The following is a 20,649-nucleotide window of genomic DNA, read 5'->3' as shown; positions in this document are numbered from 1 at the left end:
CTTTTCAACGTGACAGTCTGTCAACGTTGCTTACTTGGACAACACATATGGTACCTTTTCTAGTCTTCCGTATTGTTTTTTGTGTAGAGGTTTCTTCAGTTGATAATGTTCACATTATACTAGGAAAAAAGTCACCATTGAAAGAGTATCCAAGTTTTTGCAATCATCAGTTTGTAACGAACACCCCTGCGTCTGAACGACAATGAAACAATACAAAGACCCCGTATCCTAGACAGATGCATCCAAACGCGGTAATATCAAACCTCAATCAAATTTGGCTTTCTCCAGGGTGGAAGGACTAGCACTTCACCTGCGATGCTTTTTGTACCAAGAATATTAGAGTTTCTGCCAGCAAACCTAAAACAAAACACAAAACTTGGCATATCAAGCACTGCTAGATAAAAAAGGACTAATAGAGGCTGGTATCTGTGTGTTGGTGAAAAGGAACAGCAATTACTGAGTACCTGAGGAAACTTCCATTACAGTTACCCTGTAAGCAAAGTCCCTTACCTGCTCTCAGGCAAAAACGTATCAAAACCAGCTTTAAAAAATGGATGTGTGAAACTAGCAAGCTAGACCACACGAACACTAAAAAACAGACTGACCGCTTCCTGAAACTAGATTAGAATGATTCACATCAGAAAAGACTAATGATCATGCTGCATTAGCCTAGATTATTAAGTTTAAGATAATCATGGATCAAGATACCATCCCCTTTTGTTTATCCAAGTGTGGTTCAGCTCATCATTATTGTTACACCAAGGACCAAACATGCTGGTTGTCACTGTACGCCACAATTAGGCAATTAAAAAAAGATGGTTCTTCAATGGCTGCACCACATTTCTCCCTATACACCCTAATACTGTATTCCTAGGTTTCCAATGCAGTTTGTCAAAACATGTTGCCATTCTTGCATTGATATAAATTCAAGGGAGGTGGTGCTCTCCCCTACCCTGGGGGTCTTCAAGAGAAGGTTAGATGAGTATCTAGCTGAGGTCATCTAGACCCAGCACTCTTTCCTGCTTATGCAGGGGGTCGGACTCGATGATCTATTGAGGTCCCTTCTGACCCTAACATCTATGTGGGCCCCTTAATCATTAATGACTCAGTTGCGCTATCCTGTATGAAATGGTATAGTGGTTTTAATAGATGGAAAGAGTCCAAGTGGGCCTCACAGACCAATTTTAATACATCATGCTCCTGAAAGGAAGTTATTTCTGCCAAAAACCCCAACTTGTGTTTGTTTGTTTTTTGCATCAACCACTTTGCAGCTGGAAGTCTTAGAAATTATCCATTCACTCAATTAGAGATGCAAGTCAGGTAGACACATAATCAAATCCAGCACCTGCAGTGTCCAGGCACTAAATCCCCAAGCTTAACTAAAAGCTTGTCCCTAAGACTGGGATAACCATGTGTAATGTGACCTAAATTAGGACTGGATGCACTTTAACTGTGAAATGCTGACCTATGCATCCAGCATCTGACCTAAATTAAGGAAACAGACCTTACCTGATTTTCATCTTAGTTCTTTTCATGTGATTGAAGCGCTCCTGAAAAGGCATCCAGTTACACAATCCTGGATGCCCTCTAGACAGGGCATATAACAGAGACAATGGCAGTGCAGTTTTCCCCACAGTATGCCACCAGTGTTCCTCAACTTTGTTATGGGGAATCATTTTGAGCTCTGCTTATTACCCTGACTATGGGTACACTGGTTCTTGGCTTTTTCTGTGCCAACAGAGCAGTGGTTTGTGAGGAGACCACTGTCCACTGAGACCCACCAAGCAATCATCGTATGGTAACAGTTTTCAGTAACTATTAATCTGGGCTAGCTTTGTATTGGCAGGTTAAAGGTTTTGCGTGTCACTACAAATCCCCTCAAACACCCAGTTCCACCTTTTAAGGGTCAAGGAACATCTTATCTTGAAGCAGGACCCAATAAGTCTCATATCATTGGTTTTAGGTGTATAACATGCAGAGGGCGATTGATGGGTTTTTTTGAACCAGTTGCATCCTACTTGTTTGCTGTAAGAAAGAAAGAGTCAGGAAAAAGAAGTGTGACCTCAGTACAAAGCAGTGTACTTAAGAATGGATTTGTGTGTATATCATAGGCAGTTTATCCAGTTAGTTCACCTACAGCACTGCGGTTCCTAATATCAGGGCTTTATTAAATCATTCAGCAACCGAGTGTTATTGTCCTACATAGCCTGCTTAAAGTACAATAGGCATGTTTAAAGGATTTTAAAATCAACTAGTTTTGACACAGGACAGTACACACCTTGGCATGCTTCTGGTATTAACAAGATTCTGAAGTGTAAATAATAATCCTGCGATTCATTTTTCACACACAAGCAGCTATAAAGAGTCAAAATATTACTCAGACTTATTAGCATCCATCAAGCAAACTTTTTAGGGCAATTAAAAGTAATGGCAATTTAAAAATCAACTACAATTCGTAACAAGTGCAGAGAAACAGGAACAATCCTATAACTGACTATTCCTGAAACATGGCTCCGGGGACTCAAATGTTGAGCTGGGCATTTTTCTCCCTCTTCTGTTACAATGAAGAAATAATCTGGATGAAGTCTAGGATTTTATCATCATCTACAGTAGTCAGGAGCACTGTTGGAGAGAGACTCTGACTTCTGTGCACTGAGTGGCTGGCATGGGCTCCAACCACCGTTAGTTAAAGCACCCAGACACGATATAGTTAACTTGGAGAAGGACTTTAAAAGAAGGTGGGTCTGGTAGAGTCTATTGGCTGCAAAGGGATTTTAATAACGTGAGGAGCTGGCAGAGTTATACAGTCTTAAATCAGAACCTTCTTTAGCAAGTCTGGCGGAGGCAGAAGGGAGGGCTTCGCAGTTTGCAACGAAGGACTATCACAGTACACACTATGGCCATCACCTACCCATTCTCCTGTTCTCCCAGGGCACCTACCTTACTGTACGTCACTACTGACAAGTTGTTCGAGTGACTGCTGGGGGAGAGATTTACAGAGTTTTGTGACAGTCCGTTCTGATCTTGTTCGATTTGGTCAGGAGCAGGCCCCCACGTGTTTTTGCCGATTGTGCCTAACTCGGAACCCCCAGGGTCTTTTAGGTTGTTGTCATCTGGTTGCCTGTTCTTCTGTGGTGAGGCGAACGGGTTAAAGTTTCCTTCTACCTTGCGATGTGGTTGTGTGTTGAACTCTGTTTCAAAGGATGACAGCTGCTGCGTTACTCCTAGAAGTCCTCCAACTTCCACACTGAGGATCACCCAGATGACATCTGGAAAAAGTGAAGGACACTTTGGTCAGCACTAGATACAATTTACAGGGAACAGAGATTCTTCTTCTGCTACTTGTACCATAAAATTCTGCCCTCGCACAGCAGCTTTCAGCTAACCTTTCAGCCAACGTGAGTGCCGCAAGTGGCCCGGACAACCTCTGCATAGCTCGCAGATCAGGGAGGAGATAGGCTGCACAGCAGGAGATAGGGCAGGACGCATAAAGGCAGAGCAGAGCAGAGCAGAAGAAGGGGACTGAAGTCGTACTCCGGGACAGTGTGGGGCCAACCTTTCTGGAAGACATGCTGCAGTTTCAGTCAATCATTTTAAAGGCTTAACTGTTGTCTGTAAAGCACTAACATCGCCAAGGCAGCAGCAAGTATTCTTCTTACCAAACTCCTCAGCATGGCTGCCTAGCACTAAAACAACAAATCCCAGGAAGACACATATTTCAGCTGGGTTCAGACAAATCTGAAACAATAAGGGGGCATAAATGACTTGCCTAAGACCACATAGGACTGCCGAGGGAAAGATGCAAACAAAACCCAAGAGGCTCTACTCCCAGTCCTCTGCTCTTATGCTGCAAACCATGCCAGGGTCTGTTATATGAGTCATAAGTTACTACTCAATAACTTCAGCATAGCTGTGTCTATAATAATGCATCTCACCGATTTCTATTTCCAGCTCTAAATATCAGCAATAGGCTGAGACAAACTACTTTTGGCGGCTCACCACATTTTCTCTTATTTCACGCAACATTATGGTGAAAATTGAAATAAAATGTTCGGAAACTCTTAGCGGTCCAGTATAGAATGAAACTGTCCCCTGCACAAAGGTACTATTATGTATTACTGTAAAACTTTCGTTTATACCAATATACATACAGAATACCTAGTTTCCATAAATTAGCTTTCTGACTTGTACATCTACATTCTCAATGTTGTATTAGGAGCTTTTTGCATTAAAATTTACTTGCTTCTTTTCTTTAAGGCAAAGCAGCTACCTTATGGCATCTCAAAAAGACCGATAAATGAACCTAGCATGTTACATGGAGTTCAGCACCTGGTTTTCCTTCAACTACTTGATCACAGCATGCGAGCAAGCTAAAGCAGTGGTTCTCAACCTTTTTTGTACCGGGACCCATTTGTAAACATTGATGGCCAATCCCGTTTCATAGTTTAAGTAGAAAACAGCCCCCCAGCCCTTCCAGTGCCCCTCACTCCCAACCCACTGCCGCCCGCCCCCAACTCCCCAGTGTGTGGGGTTGGGGATGGGTACGTGGGGCATAAGGGGCCCCCAAGCAGACCCTTGCAGGCTGGAGCTCTGCCAACCTGCAAGGGAAAAGCCACAGTTTCCCCACATTTTTCTCCTTTAAAGATTAATCCATTTTAAAAAGTTTGCTCACTACCCTTCCATACAGTCTTGTGACCCACTTTTGGATCATCACCCGTGGGTTGAGAAATGCTGGGCTAGAGGAAGAAGACAGCAGGCTTCTTTGCAATTCAGTCTGGTCATTATTGCTTCTTTTTACATTCAGTCATGTAGTTGGCAGGGTTTAGCTGTGTTTAATTTACAAAACAATTACAAAGTGGGATTCACATATAGCACCTTGCCTTCCAATTTCCCAATTAGCCATCTTAGTTGCACATAACAAATGTATGGCTGGTTAAACACCCAAATACCCAGCTGATGTTCAAATCCCTCTAAGAAACAACAGTAAGGACTCCAAAAAGGCAGAGCCAATTAGACTAAACCCAGCCTAGTCCCATAATGCAATGACATTTACAGAAGACTCTTTTTGGCTCAGTAACAGTCAGCAGCGTTCAACAAGGGGGCTTGGCAAGCGGGGAGGCAGTGCCATCTGCTGTTACAGTACAGCAACTAACTCCTCACCTTCTACCCGAGGACATCAACAGCATTAAGCGTGGCAACTCAGCAAATCTTTCATGTTGGTTGTAGCCGTGTTGACCTAAGGACACAGGCAGACCAGGTTCTTTGGGTAGATGCAATCTCTTTCCCTAGATCAACTAAAATAGTTGGAAAAATTCTTCTTTGCAAGTTTTTGGGTACAAACACTCTTCCTCTGCCCGAAGAAAGGTGTCTGTACCCAAAAGCTTGCAAATAATTTTTCCAACTATTTTAGTGGGTCTAATAAAAAAAGGTCAGGTTTACCCAAAGAACCCTGTCCGCAACTCAGCAAAGGCCAGAGAGATTTCTACAGGGGAGTTTCCTCCCCTGTTTAAAAGGGGACTGCTACATTTGGGTGTTTACACAGCTTCTGATTATTCCCAGCCAAAAACCTGTTCAGACTGAAAAATGCTATAAGTACTTGAAAAGAATCACTTGCTTTACCTTACCTGCCAAGCCCAGGGTTTAGCCATTTGACCTGAAACAACTGATGAAATCGTTACTCCCTAGCACAGCTGCTCCTTCCCCTTCCTGCTGTGATTTCGCTGGTGCTTGCATTGAATCTTGAAATCAGAGCCCAACAGGTCAGGGAAGGAGGAAGAAGTTTTTTCCCCTGCTAACATTTGTTTTAAGGTGAGTAATTTCTCTAATTCTTCACATTGTTATGCTGCCCTTCAGAAGTTTCAAAGGGGGGCAAAAGCCATGTCTCTGCTTCTCCAAATATCAATGGAGAAGCTACATTTTATACTTTATACACAGAAGCCAGGGCACTAATTTGTTTGGTTTCTTTTAAGTATCCGTGATATTTTCTCTAAGTGTGCCAAACACAGCCAGGCCTTCACAAAATTCCCCACTGACTTGATCTCCATCATACAGGAATTACCGGGTGATGATCTGTCCTGTGCTGTTTTGCAATAGGACCAACTAGTCTGCCTCACCCCTTTGGGCCTTAAAGTTTATTAATTTTAAACAAGAAGCATGTATTATCCAACTGGCTCAAGGTTCACCTATGGAAAAAAAAAATATAATATGTCTTGACCATCCCGCTGCAATAGTAAGGCAAGGGAGTTTCTACTAAAGAGCTGAAGGGGATGTGAAAGATTTTGTTACTAAGTTCCAAGGAATTTACAACTAAACATTAATCCTGAGGTTTATTATTTCCAGAGAAGTAAAATCTTGAACTTTTCTGAAACACTTCTATGGGAAAGGAGATAATACTCGTGAACTTTTAATCACCTCAACTTGTGTCATTTCCCTAGTACAGGAGACATAAGGCGGTATTTACTAGGGCTGTGCAAAACGGGCCCTATTTGATTTGGATTTGGCCCAAATCGGGGACAGTGATTGGATTTGTTGATTGAACTTCTGGTTCACCTCCGGATCGCGCGCTGGGGGGCCCCACCACGCTCCCCCGACTCGGCGATTGTGTAAGAGAGACTGAATGATCCAAACTAGATTTGAAAATATTGGTGTTCAGTGGCTTGGTGTCAGGTGAATTCTGGGACAGACCACTTTAGACCAGCAAGAGCTGGGGAGCTTGAAAAATAACACATTTTGTTCTGGGAATGAAGACAAGCATGTCATGTTATTGTAAATGCATGCCTCTAGTCTACCTATGGGGACTTTTTACCATCTTGTACCATCTATACTTTTCCCAGAGCCTGATGAAAGGACTTTGGATCCTGAAAGCTTGCAGAAAAGGACAATTTTCTTGCGATTTCCCAGTTGGTCTAATAAAGGGTATCATTTTGGAACCAAGAGTTCTAGTTTTTTGTATGCCTCCAGTTTATACTCAAATAGCTCCAAATGACTCGAGGAAGCCACTTTGAGTCTTTGCCAGGCTCTGACAGGAGGATTCCTTTAATAGTGGAGTAGGGAATAATATAGCATGGCAATTGTACCCCCTCGATGCATAAAACCCTGAGAGGTAGTCACCACGAGCTACTCCACCCATTTCTAGAAAGACACCCCTAGTGAAAATAGCCACCACCAAGTCTAAAGGGGAAGAGATTATGTGAGTGGGGACCTCAATATTATCATCTATTAGAAGTTACCTGAAAGGAAGCTTCCTTTCCATGCCCTAGACTCGGAAATGACAAGAGGATGCTTTTACAAATAAAATTACTCCCACATTCCAAGCAGTAGCAATTTTACGACCAACTACACTTGTAGTAATGCAAGTTATGAATAATCAAATCTCATGCTTCAGGGAGTCAGCTGATCATGCCAACAGATCAGGAAGAAATTCCACATATTCAAAGTATACAGCAATAAACTGATTATCCATTACGAGGGTGTCGTCTTTCCTCAGGACTAATACTCTGCTTCGATAGATAGGACTAATATTCTGCTTCGAAAGATATCACTTGGTACAGCAAAACCTACGGTTTGAACCGAGGAACAAAAATAGCAGACAGAGCAATAGAAGGGTTAAGGAAATTTAAAATCCTTTTGAACACTTCACTTCCAAATGAGCCTTAAAAATAAGAGGTGTACACACTTATACAGTCCTGCAACAAAGGCAGGCCTTCTGAACTGAAACCAAAATAGAGAAAGTTATAACTCATCCCTGCAACAAGAGCACATCCTTTTCCAAAATAATTTGAGGCTTGTGTCTGCTAACAGCTCTGTTCAAGAAGCATGGAGTTATGTGCATGAATAATTATTTTATCCCCTGGTGGTAATATTTCTCATTTGACCCCCATGTTGTCAGGGCACTCCCAATTGCCAAAAAATGATGAAAGTCTTGTTAACAATATTCTCACTAGCCGTTAGTGCCAATAAAGGTTAGCTTCAAGTCTCCAAGGAATGAAATGTCCTGTAAAAGATGCTAGTGGGTTATTTATTATTTAAATTCGGGTAGTGCTAAAATATCCCAGGGGCTTTCTAAATACTAAGTCATATACTTTTCTACAACTAGGCACATGAAGTTAGGGCTGATCTACACTGAATTTTTACCAGGGGTGACGCGTAGGGGGTGCACGCGGGTGCATGCGCACCCCCTGAGCGTGGTGGTGCACCCCCTACTAAAAGGCACCATTGGCGGCATCTGTGGGTGGTCACCAACAGCACTGGCAGTGCTGTGGGAGCTCCCGCTTACTACCATCGCTGTGCCCCACAAACCATCAGGGGCACACATCATTCATGATTTTTACCATTATGACTAACTACGGATTGGCTGGGATTTCACCCAGGGCTTGTACATTGGTATCAGTGATTTGTACTGTAAAATAGTCTCCTTCCATGACGTGAAATGCTGTACCATACAGAAGCACTTTTATAACAATAACATGGTGTGCACAGTACAGGGCTTGTATTTGCTTTAAGTAAGCCATTATCAGGAAAGCAGTACACAACTTTCTAGCTTAGACAAGCCAAATTAGGCTCCAAAGTCCATATCTGGGTACTTAAAATAGGTAGCCTGGTTTTTCAATAATATTCAGTACCAATCAGCTTTAAATTTGAAAAGAAAACAACAAGGACTTTTACTAGACTCTAAGTCTCTCTCTCAGTGAAACTGGCAGAAGGATCTTTGCTCCAATCTTTTAGAAATGCACTGGACAAAGCCCTGAACTGAAAAAAAAATTAGAGAATAACCCTGAGCTAACCTTAAAGGAACGTGCATAACAGATAGAAAAGATGCATCTAGTCACTCAGAAGCGGCAGGGCTGCGTCATCCTACTGTTCTACTTTTCATATGAGTTAGTCGATACAAATTTTACATGCTTCAGAATTAACGGGATGGTCACTGGCTGACCGGGATGGTTTTGAAGTCAGCACCTACAGAACACAAACCAAGGGCCTCCACAATCAAATGGCCACTGCTCTTCTCACACTGCCAGAGGGTAGCATTGTTCTGACAGCCGCTGCAATAAAGCACACAGGAATAAAATGTACTATCCAATCTGATCATCATTTGGATATCAGAAAAGCATCAGGGCTGCAAGCAAATATCTAAACAGCAGCGACAAAATAATGAAGACTCCTACCTTGCACATTGTGGGAACATTACAAATAAGAGCCTGAACAGCAAGGAAAGGGATCGCTTACCTCCATAATACAGTCCTGTGGCGGTGCACATGCGCCACTGTCCCTGATACATTCCGGCTGCACTTGGGCTGCACATCTGAACGCTGACATCTGCAATCTCCTGGGGCTCTAGCGACCTGACCATCACCATGTTTACGTGGCCAAACTGGTCTCCCCCGACGTACTTTAGACAAACCCCTGGTGGCCACGCCTCCGTCCCTGGGTTTGAGCAGAAGATGGTGTTAGGTGTGAGCGACGGAATGATTAAAGAAGCCTTGTATTATTTGCTTTGGAAGGACGATCAACTACAGTTAAACAATGCTGTGCTGCCCTGCGAACAGTCAAGGAGACACCAAGCTGTGTAAGGCTATGGACAGAGGTAACTTTAACTTTGCAAAACAAAGGAGCATGCATAGGCTATTATAACATAAGCTGTTACCACTGCATATTTCTGTAGTGGTACAAACTAACTAAACCACTTTAAAAAACCCCATCTCACTGCAACAGTTTTGCTAGACTTGTATTCCCACAGGCAGGCACATATAACAATTATCACAACTGGGAATCATTTGACCCCAGTACAATTGTTACATCTGTCTATATTATAACAGACACCGGCTGAGTTGGGGTCCCACACAAACAGCCAGGGGTGACGGAAGAGGAGGAACAGACCAGGTTTTCATTCAAAATATCACTGTTCCATCACGTGGCCAACTGAAAGGAAAAACGCACAGAACAATAAATCCTTTAAAACCAGGAAACAGTTACAGTTTAACAGAGGCAAACAGGCCTCAATATATTAGTGGGGCACCTGTGATGCAATTCTTGTCCATTTTAGCTACGTTGAAGACATGCTGCACTCATCTGGCCTAGTTTTTCCCCCTCTACCTCTTCTCAGAACTTCAGTGATGTTATTAATAGGAAACATTTTTCTCCTGGGAGTCTTGCTCCTTTCTCTGTTTGTTGGCAGCTTCAGGGGGAGCCAACAGTTTTGTACTCCCCTTTTATGAACACGAGAGTAATTTTCTGCATTGTTGTGTTTCTTCTTTCTGCTTCAAATTGCCTTCCCAGCCTTGTACATGTGTGGACTGAACTCCAAACACAATCTTGCAGAGATCCAAGTTTAGCCTGCAGTACCAGGGACTGACACTGCAGCATGAAGAGATGGAGTAGTGTGTTCCTGGGGACAGCTGCAGTGGGGAAAACAGCAGCTTCAGGAAGGAGTCAGAGACAAGTGTGAGCAGACAAAGGGGGGGAAAAAAGTGTTTCTGAAACATCTGGCAGATTTTGAAAGCGTCTTTAGAAAAGGTTTCTGGGGCGCCACTGCTCTTCAAACCTTTTCTGATGATATATGAACCAGAATGATTGAATTTGGTTTCTCGGCTGCTGGGAATGCATTCGCTATGGTTGAAAATGACAGAAGCATTTTAGGAAAATCTGTGGCTGCAGAGGACCACGGACTTATTGTAAGCCTATTCCGAGACAGTAACAGTACATTCCTGTAGTGGCCCAAGGGCACCTTGAAGGAGGAGTGACACTGATAGCTGATCTACCAAAGTAATCAGTTCTCTGGAGATGCTGCAGTAAGGATACAGCCAAAGTACCTGGTCCTGTAGGCAAGTCCCCATTATTAGCGGGTTTGTAACACAGACTGAAAATCTTAAACAGAGGAAGCATCAGTGTGGGATATATGGAACAGGAGAAGGCAGCTTTCCCTGGATTTTCTACAGTTAGAAAATAGCATATGGGGAGCTGGGGAGGGTCTAGAAACTGAGGCTCCAGGCAGTTTAGCTGGACTTGCAATGTGGATTATGGGAGGCAGAGTGCAAAAACTTGCCTGAAAGGGTTTGCAACCCAGCAATGTAGTTTGGCTTAAATAATTTATGTGGGGGTTTTCTCTCAGTTTTAAAACCTTTAAGTTTGCTAGGTGCCTAGAGTGTTGCAGCTAAGCACCACAGAATGACATAATCATTGTTTCATATTTATTTCAGTACATGGATCTCTTAGGAAGATGATAAATCATAATAATCATCCTATGGAGCTAGCTGCAGCTGGGCACACAGTGGGAAAAGGAAATAAGTTGGTTGAAGTCCACTGCTTTTTAGGAAATAGTGCTATTATACAACCTGGGTCTTTTAGTACACAAGGAAATGACAATACTGAAAGACCAGGTATTAACCTATACTAAGCAAAAGGGCCTGCCTGAAACCAGCTTATTCATAAATAGTAGTGCACATATACATTATGAATGACATCTATACTTCCCCCTGATGTCAAACACCCCTGTGGCTGTACCAGTCAGAACACTATACTACCGAGCGTCCGAACCCCCATAGCACCCGTCTCCAGATATCGTATATTTAGAAATTAAATCTATTAATTCAGGGTTATTGCAGGATTAGTAAAAACCTCGCTTCCATTTCAGCCATCTACCTAGCATGAAGTTAGTGTGGAAACAACACTGTAGTCTTTCAATATTAAAATCAAAACTAAGCCTTAAAAAATGCAAGATTTTGGCCTCTTCTGTAGAGTTCTAAAAAATGACAACACAGTAGTTAAACTGGGTTGCAACTAAAATGAGTTTTAACACTGTGGTCTGACCTTCCTGCCTGGAGCCAAGCTTTGCTACAACTAAATTAAAAAGGACAGGCTTTAGCCCAGGTTGAAGCCAAAACAAAGTTTGGTTTTGAAAGGAACCCACAAAAGCCATGGAAATCTAAGCTCAAGCTTTCATCCCTCTACCCACATCTCTAACCAGACCAAAGGATTCTGAAGGGAAACAAATTCTTAAGAATATTTTATTCATTTAGCTTAAAATAGGTATCCTTTTGAAAGTGTTTGGACTCTCTCTTTTATGAAGGTCCAGTAATTTGGGGGAAGGAAAAATATTCAAGAGGATGTGGGTGTAGAAATGGGGTTTATCAATCATAACTGTCCATATGTTTGCCAATTATGTTTGCATATTACCATAATTATACTATATAAAAAACCTCTTTCCATTTTACATCAACCACACAGGGAAGTTCAATGTGATGCCTGAAACAGATGTTCAGCATAATATTACCTCTAACTGATAAAATGTCTATTTTCACAGTTTCTTATATCAAACATCCAAACGATTCAGTTCAAATACGGATGTATTTTAATCTGGTTTTATGATGTTTAGCATATTGCTGCACACTGCCCAAGCACTGCAGTCATTTATAAACAGGATTAACATAGCTGTAGTTTACTCATGGAGATTACAGGACATGTATGAATCCTTGTTGTACTGTCATTCTTCTACCAGAAGTAGCAAGCAAGTCAATTAAATTCAGATCCACAAGATAAATATACATATGATATCCTGTCACTGCAACACTTGAGGGTCACGTATTTCCCTTTGCATCTAGGGATCGGAGTTTCCTTCCATAATTATATCCCACAAGATTAAGGCCGAGCATTTATTTTGCCTGGCCTCATATGACAATTATTTTTTTGACTCACCTCATGCTGGAATGTTGCCTCCACAGACTTGCACTGCATGCTACTCACTAAGGGCCCACATCGAGATTACTTCATTCCCTGTAACTTCAATTTTAATGCACTTGCAGTGGCACAGCCTTGTACAGAGAGTAATTTTGCCTAACTTTACATCAGCTCTTCTCAGAATTGCATTACGGCACCACCTTTGCTGACCATTTCAAGGAAACAGCCCCACAACGAAGAAATTACTTATGTAGGAACAAACAGCTTTATAAGTAGTGGCTGTAATATATAGGCTGCTCATGAGGTGAGAAGTTTTAATAAAAAGTCTTATTTTTCCAGCTGAAAAAAACCTTAAGGCTAAACTGTTTCCATCTTCCTAATGAAAAAAAAAATAGAAATGACTTCTTTTTAAGTCAGAGGAAAGATTGCAATGATAAATCGTCTGGAGTTTATACCCAAAAGACTAACTTCTTCTGCACTTCTACTATAGAAGCTGCCAAATAAAGATGGAGACAGGAATTCCTGATTAAAGATCACTGACCACATATCTGCCTATAACAGAAATTTGGCTAATGCTGGCTCCTGATAATCTGCTAATTTCAATGTCACGTAGCCTTCATGTCTGTTGACAAAACGGACACGAAGGATACAGGATCAGACCCTAAAGCGCCACTCCCTACAGCAGTCTGGCTAACTCTGTTCTTAGAGTGCCGTTCCAACAGAATAGCCATCCCCATTAAATGCTTCCTAAGTGCATGAGTTATAAAGCCTGCTATATTTTAATGAAAAAAAGAAAAAAACCTTTTTCACTAAAAGTAGAAAAAATGAACCCTTTTAGAACCACTAAGTCAATTTTATGTTTGGACTAAATTTACATATACATTGGACTATAATTTTATTGCAATATGCATTTACAATAACACCTCCCCCCTCAATCTCCAAACTGTTAGGCTAGCCAACCTCCAAACAGAAAAAATGACATACCCTTGTATGCAATGGCGCTACCAGGTCACTATGCTTATCCAGAACTCCAGAGAAATACAGACAAAAAAAATGAAAGTACAACAAGACACACCAATACAGCTGACAGAATAGAAACCGTTAAAATGACCAAATATACATATGGGACATGAAGAAAGAGGTTGCAAGGTCTTTGCGAACCATACAGCCACCATCTGGCTCTGTCCCCTGCTGTGATACCTCCAACATAATAGAGCCCCCTTGGGAAGGGCAGAGAGGAGGGGAGAAGAGGAAAGAGCTCACAGAAACAGCACATGGACAGCAGGTATCACATTACATTTGCTTTTCTGGAAGGCTATCCTTTCTTTCTCTCCTATTTACAGCATTGCATTGGAGACTCTCCAGCAAGTCCCAGCTGCCACAGGGAGTAAAGTAGAATTAGACAGAAGTCACAGCTCCTCACACATCAAAACAACATGTCTGGCCAAGTGAAAGGAAGTATCAACATCCAAAAAACGGAAAGATTTTCAAGCCCACAGGGAAGTTAAGAACCTAATTCCCACTGAATTTTGATGGGAGTCAGGCTCCTAACTGGGTTTTGTCTTTGAAAACCTCCCCCTTAGCTACTGGCAGAAAATTACAGTTGTCAACAAGTTTTGGTCTCTGATAGTTACTTAAAATTTTAAGTAACTAAATTGGTCTCTACAACATGTCCAACTCAATTTAGAACATGAGGAAAGGTGTTTGCCCCCACGTACCTGTGTTTTGTATTCTCCATGTTTTTGTAAACTGGGTATCAGGAGGGATTGACTCTCCTTCTCCTATGGTGACGTCTTCAACAAAGGACATGGAGGGCACATTGATGTTTGGACTCTCGAAATCGTAGTAGGCTCCAATGGCTGCTTGCAAGTTCCTGGAAAGCAAAACAGAATGTAGCTGTAAGTACAGACCAGTTACATCCTTATGGGCTCCTTTTGGTTTATTTTAGCATAAAGGGGCCATCCCATCCACAGACACCGCAGAATGGATGAAGCATAAAGAATACCCTTGGGATAATGCAATGCTCAAGACCAAAAGTTGTGTCTTAAAGTAACCAGGCCTGTAACACAGCCTTTTGGGTATGACATGTCATATACAGAACTTCAGGACTTCCCTTTATTCACTGCTGACAGCATGCTCACCCCAATAAAGAGCCCCAACTTCAAGAAGTTCACAGTCCATTTCAGAAGACAATGTTCTTAAGATACATCACAGAAGCCAGCAGAAGTTTGCTGTGGTAGACATTTTAGGTCCTCCATGTTGTGGACTCCAAAAAAAATCATAACAGATGCTTAATAATTTAAGTCATGTGATCTTTAGAGCGGAAAAACGAACGGTCAAATGATGCAATGAATATTCCCAAGTCCTAACCTGTATGCCAAATTACACCATAACTTGTTTTGTACACTGTATCTAAATCACTTAACCCTTCCCACATTACCCACCTAAAATAGAGCTAAAACATCGGTGACACTATTAGAATTCACAACAGAGTCTTGCAAAACTTTTGGAAGCAAGGCACAGTTACGATGGAGGTTAGATGAAGCCCTGTTAAAGCAGGTGAGTGAAATGGCCATTCATATTCATTCAGAATAGAGGTGCACAGCAGTTGTGGTCCCTTCTAGAGCCCAGCTGAAAGAACAGGACCCATTACCAAAACACGGTGTGGGCGAGACCAGCCAGAAGCTGAATTATTTCAGGTGGAGGCGTGTATCAGGGCAGAAGCATCTAGGTTATAGCAGTGAGAAAGCAAAAGTAGAATTCACAAAGGTAAGACATGCAGCACAACCCTGAGAGAAAACAAAACCCTGAGACAGGTTTGAAACTGCAAACAAAATGCTTCCTGTCTGATTCCTACTCTTCAAGGAAACAGGCCTGTGGGTACACACTTAAGTTAGCTGAAGTGCCGCCAAGAACTATCCAGCTATGAATTTGTGCTCCTTATGAAAACCACCTGCAAATCCCCAAACACTGGCTAATAGTTGGGTCGAAAAAAGGTTCCGTCATACCCGTCTAAAACTATCATGAAGGAGGACAGAGGGAACAGATAGCTTTGGTTCAGATCAGGGCTGTCATACTTACCCAGCTAGATCTGGACCGTGGGGCTCCTTAGGGGGGGACAGATCCAGACTGTGTAGGGGGGGCGAGTGTCATGACATCAGGGAGTCAACGGGGATTAATGCACCCATTGCTCAACCCCTGCCCCAACATGCTTTTCCCAATGGGTCTCAGTATCCCAGGTTTCAGCAGCCGGACCTACCCCCAAATCCCAGTCCTTCTAAGAGCCCCAAAGGCTAGAGGACACAGCTTCAGAAACTGGATGTTTGACACCCATTTTAGATGCATCTGTTCCCACTTATGAATTGAGACATTTGTAGCTACACTAAACCAACGGGGTTCCTACCAATGCCCAGTTGAACTCGTGCAGAATACTGCTGCTAATGCGTTAGGTGGCACTGAAAGAACATTTTGTAGAAGGATAGGGACGTCAAAGGTCATACGAGTTAAGGGGTTTTCTTATTGTTAGGTTTCACTTTAGTACACAACGGAACTTGATATTAATAGTCACTCGGCAAGATTTTCCCTGTGATACGTAGTTAACAATGAATTTTATACTACAATCCATTATTCAACTCCAGGCATTTTCTGCTTATCAGTGACAGGGCTATATTTAAAACAGCCAGCTCAGTCAAATGCTACGGGAAGGGTGCACGTCACATTAGCCAATAAATGGAGACAAATGCTAGTTTTACGTCACTAGCCGCCTGTTGCTTATACATTGAACAAGATTTACATAACTTGCAGTGGGGCCGTGCCAAGAGGCTCCTGTTCACTCAACCGATTAACATGATGATCTAGATCTGGAGGTTAGTCTTCACTGAAATTTCTTCACCATGTTACACACTGATTCAACGTGAAAGATATTATGATAACCAGACACAGTATTGCCTACAGCCTTGCCTTTTCCACTCCACAAATACACAAAGGTTAACCTGCAGACATCCCAAGATGTCTGATCCCAGGGGCCTGATACACAAGAGGCAGCAAAAATCCTCCATCTGCATTAAGACAAAGGACTGATCTTAAAGGGAAATTTCTGCAATTCTTCCAAAGGCAGCCTGCAGCATTTTGGTCTGTCTGCTTGGCTGGTAAATATGCTTCAGGGGGTAGTGGGTTATTTGTGCACCTAGGCCTTCTGCCAATTCGCTTCCCCTCCCCGTGTCATATTTCATCAGCTCGCCTTGCCACTGGGAAATGATTCAGAATCTGCTGCAGCATTTAGTTAAAAACTAACCCAAGGAGAATGCAGGCTGAACAGCGGACTCGCTGTCCCAGCGTGATCAGGTATCACAAACCCTCCTCCTACCTGCTCTGGCTCCATTCTGCTGAGCAAACAGTTCTAGGGTTGGTTTTTTTGTTTGCTTCCCTTTTTCTGAGGTTTCTCCTTGGGCTCTCCCAGTGGAGAATTAAAGGAATTTTCCAGAACTGAAGAGAAATTGAAAGTAGCAGACTAGAAAGTGGCAGGAGTCACGGTCAGGATGACAAAGCAAATCGCGGACTCAAGTCCGTGCAGAAGAACGTTCTCGTTCCAACACACAGAAACCTGCTGCAGGGCCATATGGCACCGCCCTGCTGCCACAGTGCCTGGTCCTTTGCAGTCATGTGCTCCACAGTTACACAAGCGGCTACAGAGATCGGACAGTAACACTTCCCTGTTGTCTTTGGCTCCTGGCAAAAACCAAGTCACAGTTTCAGCATGATGTTGGGAGAGCACATCTTGCACTTGCAGATGGACCTGTACACTTCCTGCACTCTCAGCAGCAATTAACAGTGGCATTACTAGCTCCTCACACCCAATTCAGTATCAGAGACTTTTACAGGCAAATGCATACTTAAAAAGACAAAGCAATAAAGCCAAAACTTCATTTCTATTCCTATATGTTTTTGCTGGCCTCAAGTTCAAGCCTGGCTAAACCCTCATCTTTGATTCTTCCTCAGCTCATGTCCCCTTCACCTCCATTTTGCCAAGCCTGGCTATATCACTCTCCTACAAACTCACTTTTCAACTGTCTTCCCACAGCTTCTCCTTCCTACATAATACAAGTTCCAACATAAATTAATAATAAAACCTGGAACTGTAAGGTGAATGTCCAACTTTGCCAATGTAATACACAGGACTATGCTGTCATGGATGCTTGGCTAGCTGCATTTATCCTCTTTCTGGTTTGACTGTTTGCAGACAGCTCCTGTTGTAACAGCCAATCTATTCAGACAGGAAACATCCCAAGAGTCAGGCCAACACAGAATATTCATACGTTAAAATAAGTCACAAGCTATACGCCTTCCTCCCTGCACCAACTCCTTTGCCAGGCAAACCTTAGGCACATTAAAGCAATTTTAGTATACATTCTATAGGTTAAAAAAAAAAGTAAGCCTCATTCTGCTCCAAACATGGACTGAGACAGAGGTAATGACTTGCTTAGGGCCAAACTGAGCAAAGAGCAAAGCAGGGAATGGAATATAAATGCCATACTTCACCCTGCTTTAACCATTAGGATCTGCTGGTCTCCCAATAGATTTGGTCTCTGCTACTGCCCTCAACTGACAAAGCAAGTAGTCTCCATAAACACAGAATATAATATTGACAATTTTTTTTGTGTAAAAATACATATTTTTTTAAATTTATATATGGTTATATGTGTACACACACACACACACACACACACACACACACACCCCTTCTAGTCACTGATCATTGTCTCCTTAACCACCATAGGAACCTACACACCCGTTATAATACATGCACGTGCTGAAAGGTGCTCCCAGAAGTCCAGGAACCTCCTGATGTACAGGCACATGAAACTCAAGGTGGTAGACTGTGTTAAAATGGCTTTGAATTAACTCCATTCCTACTACCAAAAATCAGTAGCAGAGGACGCAGCCAAATCCACCTGGCAGAGGGACCCTTGGCATAGGATCTTTAAAGACCTCCGCCTGCACTGGGGAAACGGACAGCGACAGTGAAGAAAACACTGAGACAACCAGATTGGAAGACAATATTGACAGATACTTCTTACAACTGAGACATCTGGATGTGTGTGTTAGCTCTCTCAAGCCAGATAAAGGGAAAGCTGAATGGGAAATTGCAAATAATCTCACAACTACAGACTTCCAGCTACACTTCTGATCCAATCACCAAGTCAGCTCAGTATGGGGAATGGCCTTTTGTCTGTGGCTGTGTTGAGTACAGTGTGAATATGTATGCAATGGTGCTTTCCCCCACCTGAAAGAATGGTTTGCTCATTAATACATTTTGTAATTTCTCACAAGGGCACAAAGGAGAACTATGATAATATGAATAAAATTTACTTCTTTATCCGAAGCTTGCAAGTGTTAATGTTGGTTTGTAAAGAGCTTTGAAATCCTTTAATGAAAGTACTCTACACAATGCAGAGCAGAACACGTATCAAAATGCTGTTTAACATTAGTGATTCAACTGCATATTAGTTCAGCCATGTAGTACATGTAAGTTTTGATATCCTACCGACTACGGCCTTCCCTTACAGCCAACACACCATCTAATTACACCTCATTGAAAAGCATTAAAAAGGTCAAGGATTGACACTTAAGAAAAACAAAGCCAATCAGTAAAACACAGCCTCTTTGCTTCCCAGATAACCACCTACCCCAGGCCACCATAAACGGTAGTCTTCAGATTTTGAATTGCATGTAGGATGAAGTTTATGCTGAGCAGAAAGCACCCTCAAATGATGTCCTTGTTTCACCTGAGCTGAAATGGGAAATGAAACTCTTTGATCAACAGACTGAGTCACTTAGTTTTGTGGGGCAGCTACAAGGCAGAAGACTACAGAGTTGTACTCCTCTCTTCTGGCAATGTTCTACATGGCCTCCCACTTTAACACAATGAAAGGGGAACGGTCTGAAAATCAATATTCATAATTTGCATGTTCTCAATACTGGTAATTTGGAAGAACATTTGTCACAAAAACAAGTAAATAACCCCCCTATCCCTCCCACATACACCAAATGGTGACGCAAGAATAAACTAAGAGCTACAGCACAGAGCACAAGCTGTTAAAACAATCAACCTAAAGAATTTATGCAAAAGAATTGAGGTAACTGAATTCTTGTGCTCTGCAAACTTTCATCTTCCTCCCCCAAAATTCACTGGAAATGGCTTGAGGTCCAAACTAAATGTGTAAGAACAAGAAAGTGCTATCAATAGACTAATTCTCCCTTCTCAGCACTGGAGCAGTATGTGGGGTAGGGACAATTCTCCAGTGTATCTGCAAAACTAAATTCCCTTTCTGTCCTCCTGACAGCCAGAATTTTATTTGACTCAACTATTGGACAAATGGAGTTACTATATTGAGTCTACAGGCCCAGGAAGGAACCTCAGGCAGTTATCTTGCTAATTCTGAAGTAGCCGACACCTCAGAGATGCTTTTTGAGAAAATGTCAAGGATTAGAGAAGAAAGTGTATGTTCCCTTTCAGAATTTTTGAATGCTAACCAACCTTTTTAGCAGGAATAAGATAGGGTGGTCAGATGGAAAGCCTCAAGATGTTTTAGAACATGGATGCGCTAATCCACCAGCAAATGACTCTCAACAGACACTGCACTATCAGAACCCATTTTTTGACACGAGTTACAAGGTACTTTCACTCTTGACTTCCCTTGCAAGAAATCAAGGTTACGGAAAGCAGTGACTTATGGGAATTCAGATGATCTGGGAGACAAACACTGAGGCAAAGCTTTCAACTCAATTGTTTCACATTATGGCTGAAAAGGAATAGCTGTCCGATTGTGATAGGAATTCATGGATGTCTAAAGCCAAAATGTTGTAATGCCTCAGATGAACAGAACCTATTCCAAAATGCAAACTGGATTTTTTCAGAAGAAGCAGAGAAATCTATACAAAACAGTTCAAAACTGCTCATCAGTAAGTAGCCCTGTT

At 42.2% G+C, this 20,649-nt stretch overlaps 1 protein-coding gene across 1 annotated transcript in view; it reads right to left on the bottom strand.

Moving 5' to 3' along the window:
* Nucleotides 1-20,649, bottom strand: part of ILRUN (inflammation and lipid regulator with UBA-like and NBR1-like domains) — a 48,047-nt gene that overhangs the window by 14,096 nt on the left and 13,302 nt on the right. The window contains exons 2-4 of the mRNA XM_059717313.1: nucleotides 14,391-14,545; nucleotides 9,226-9,423; nucleotides 2,941-3,269 (exon numbers count right to left, since the gene is read on the bottom strand). Coding sequence (XP_059573296.1) covers nucleotides 2,941-3,269; nucleotides 9,226-9,423; nucleotides 14,391-14,545 — 682 coding nt within the window. The remainder of the gene's footprint in view (nucleotides 1-2,940; nucleotides 3,270-9,225; nucleotides 9,424-14,390; nucleotides 14,546-20,649) is intronic.

This window comes from Alligator mississippiensis, chromosome 14, assembly GCF_030867095.1.
Source record: "Alligator mississippiensis isolate rAllMis1 chromosome 14, rAllMis1, whole genome shotgun sequence".
NCBI lineage: Eukaryota > Metazoa > Chordata > Crocodylia > Alligatoridae > Alligator > Alligator mississippiensis.
The sequence above is the reverse complement of the archived record's forward strand: the minus strand, read 5'-3'. Positions and strand labels throughout refer to the sequence as shown.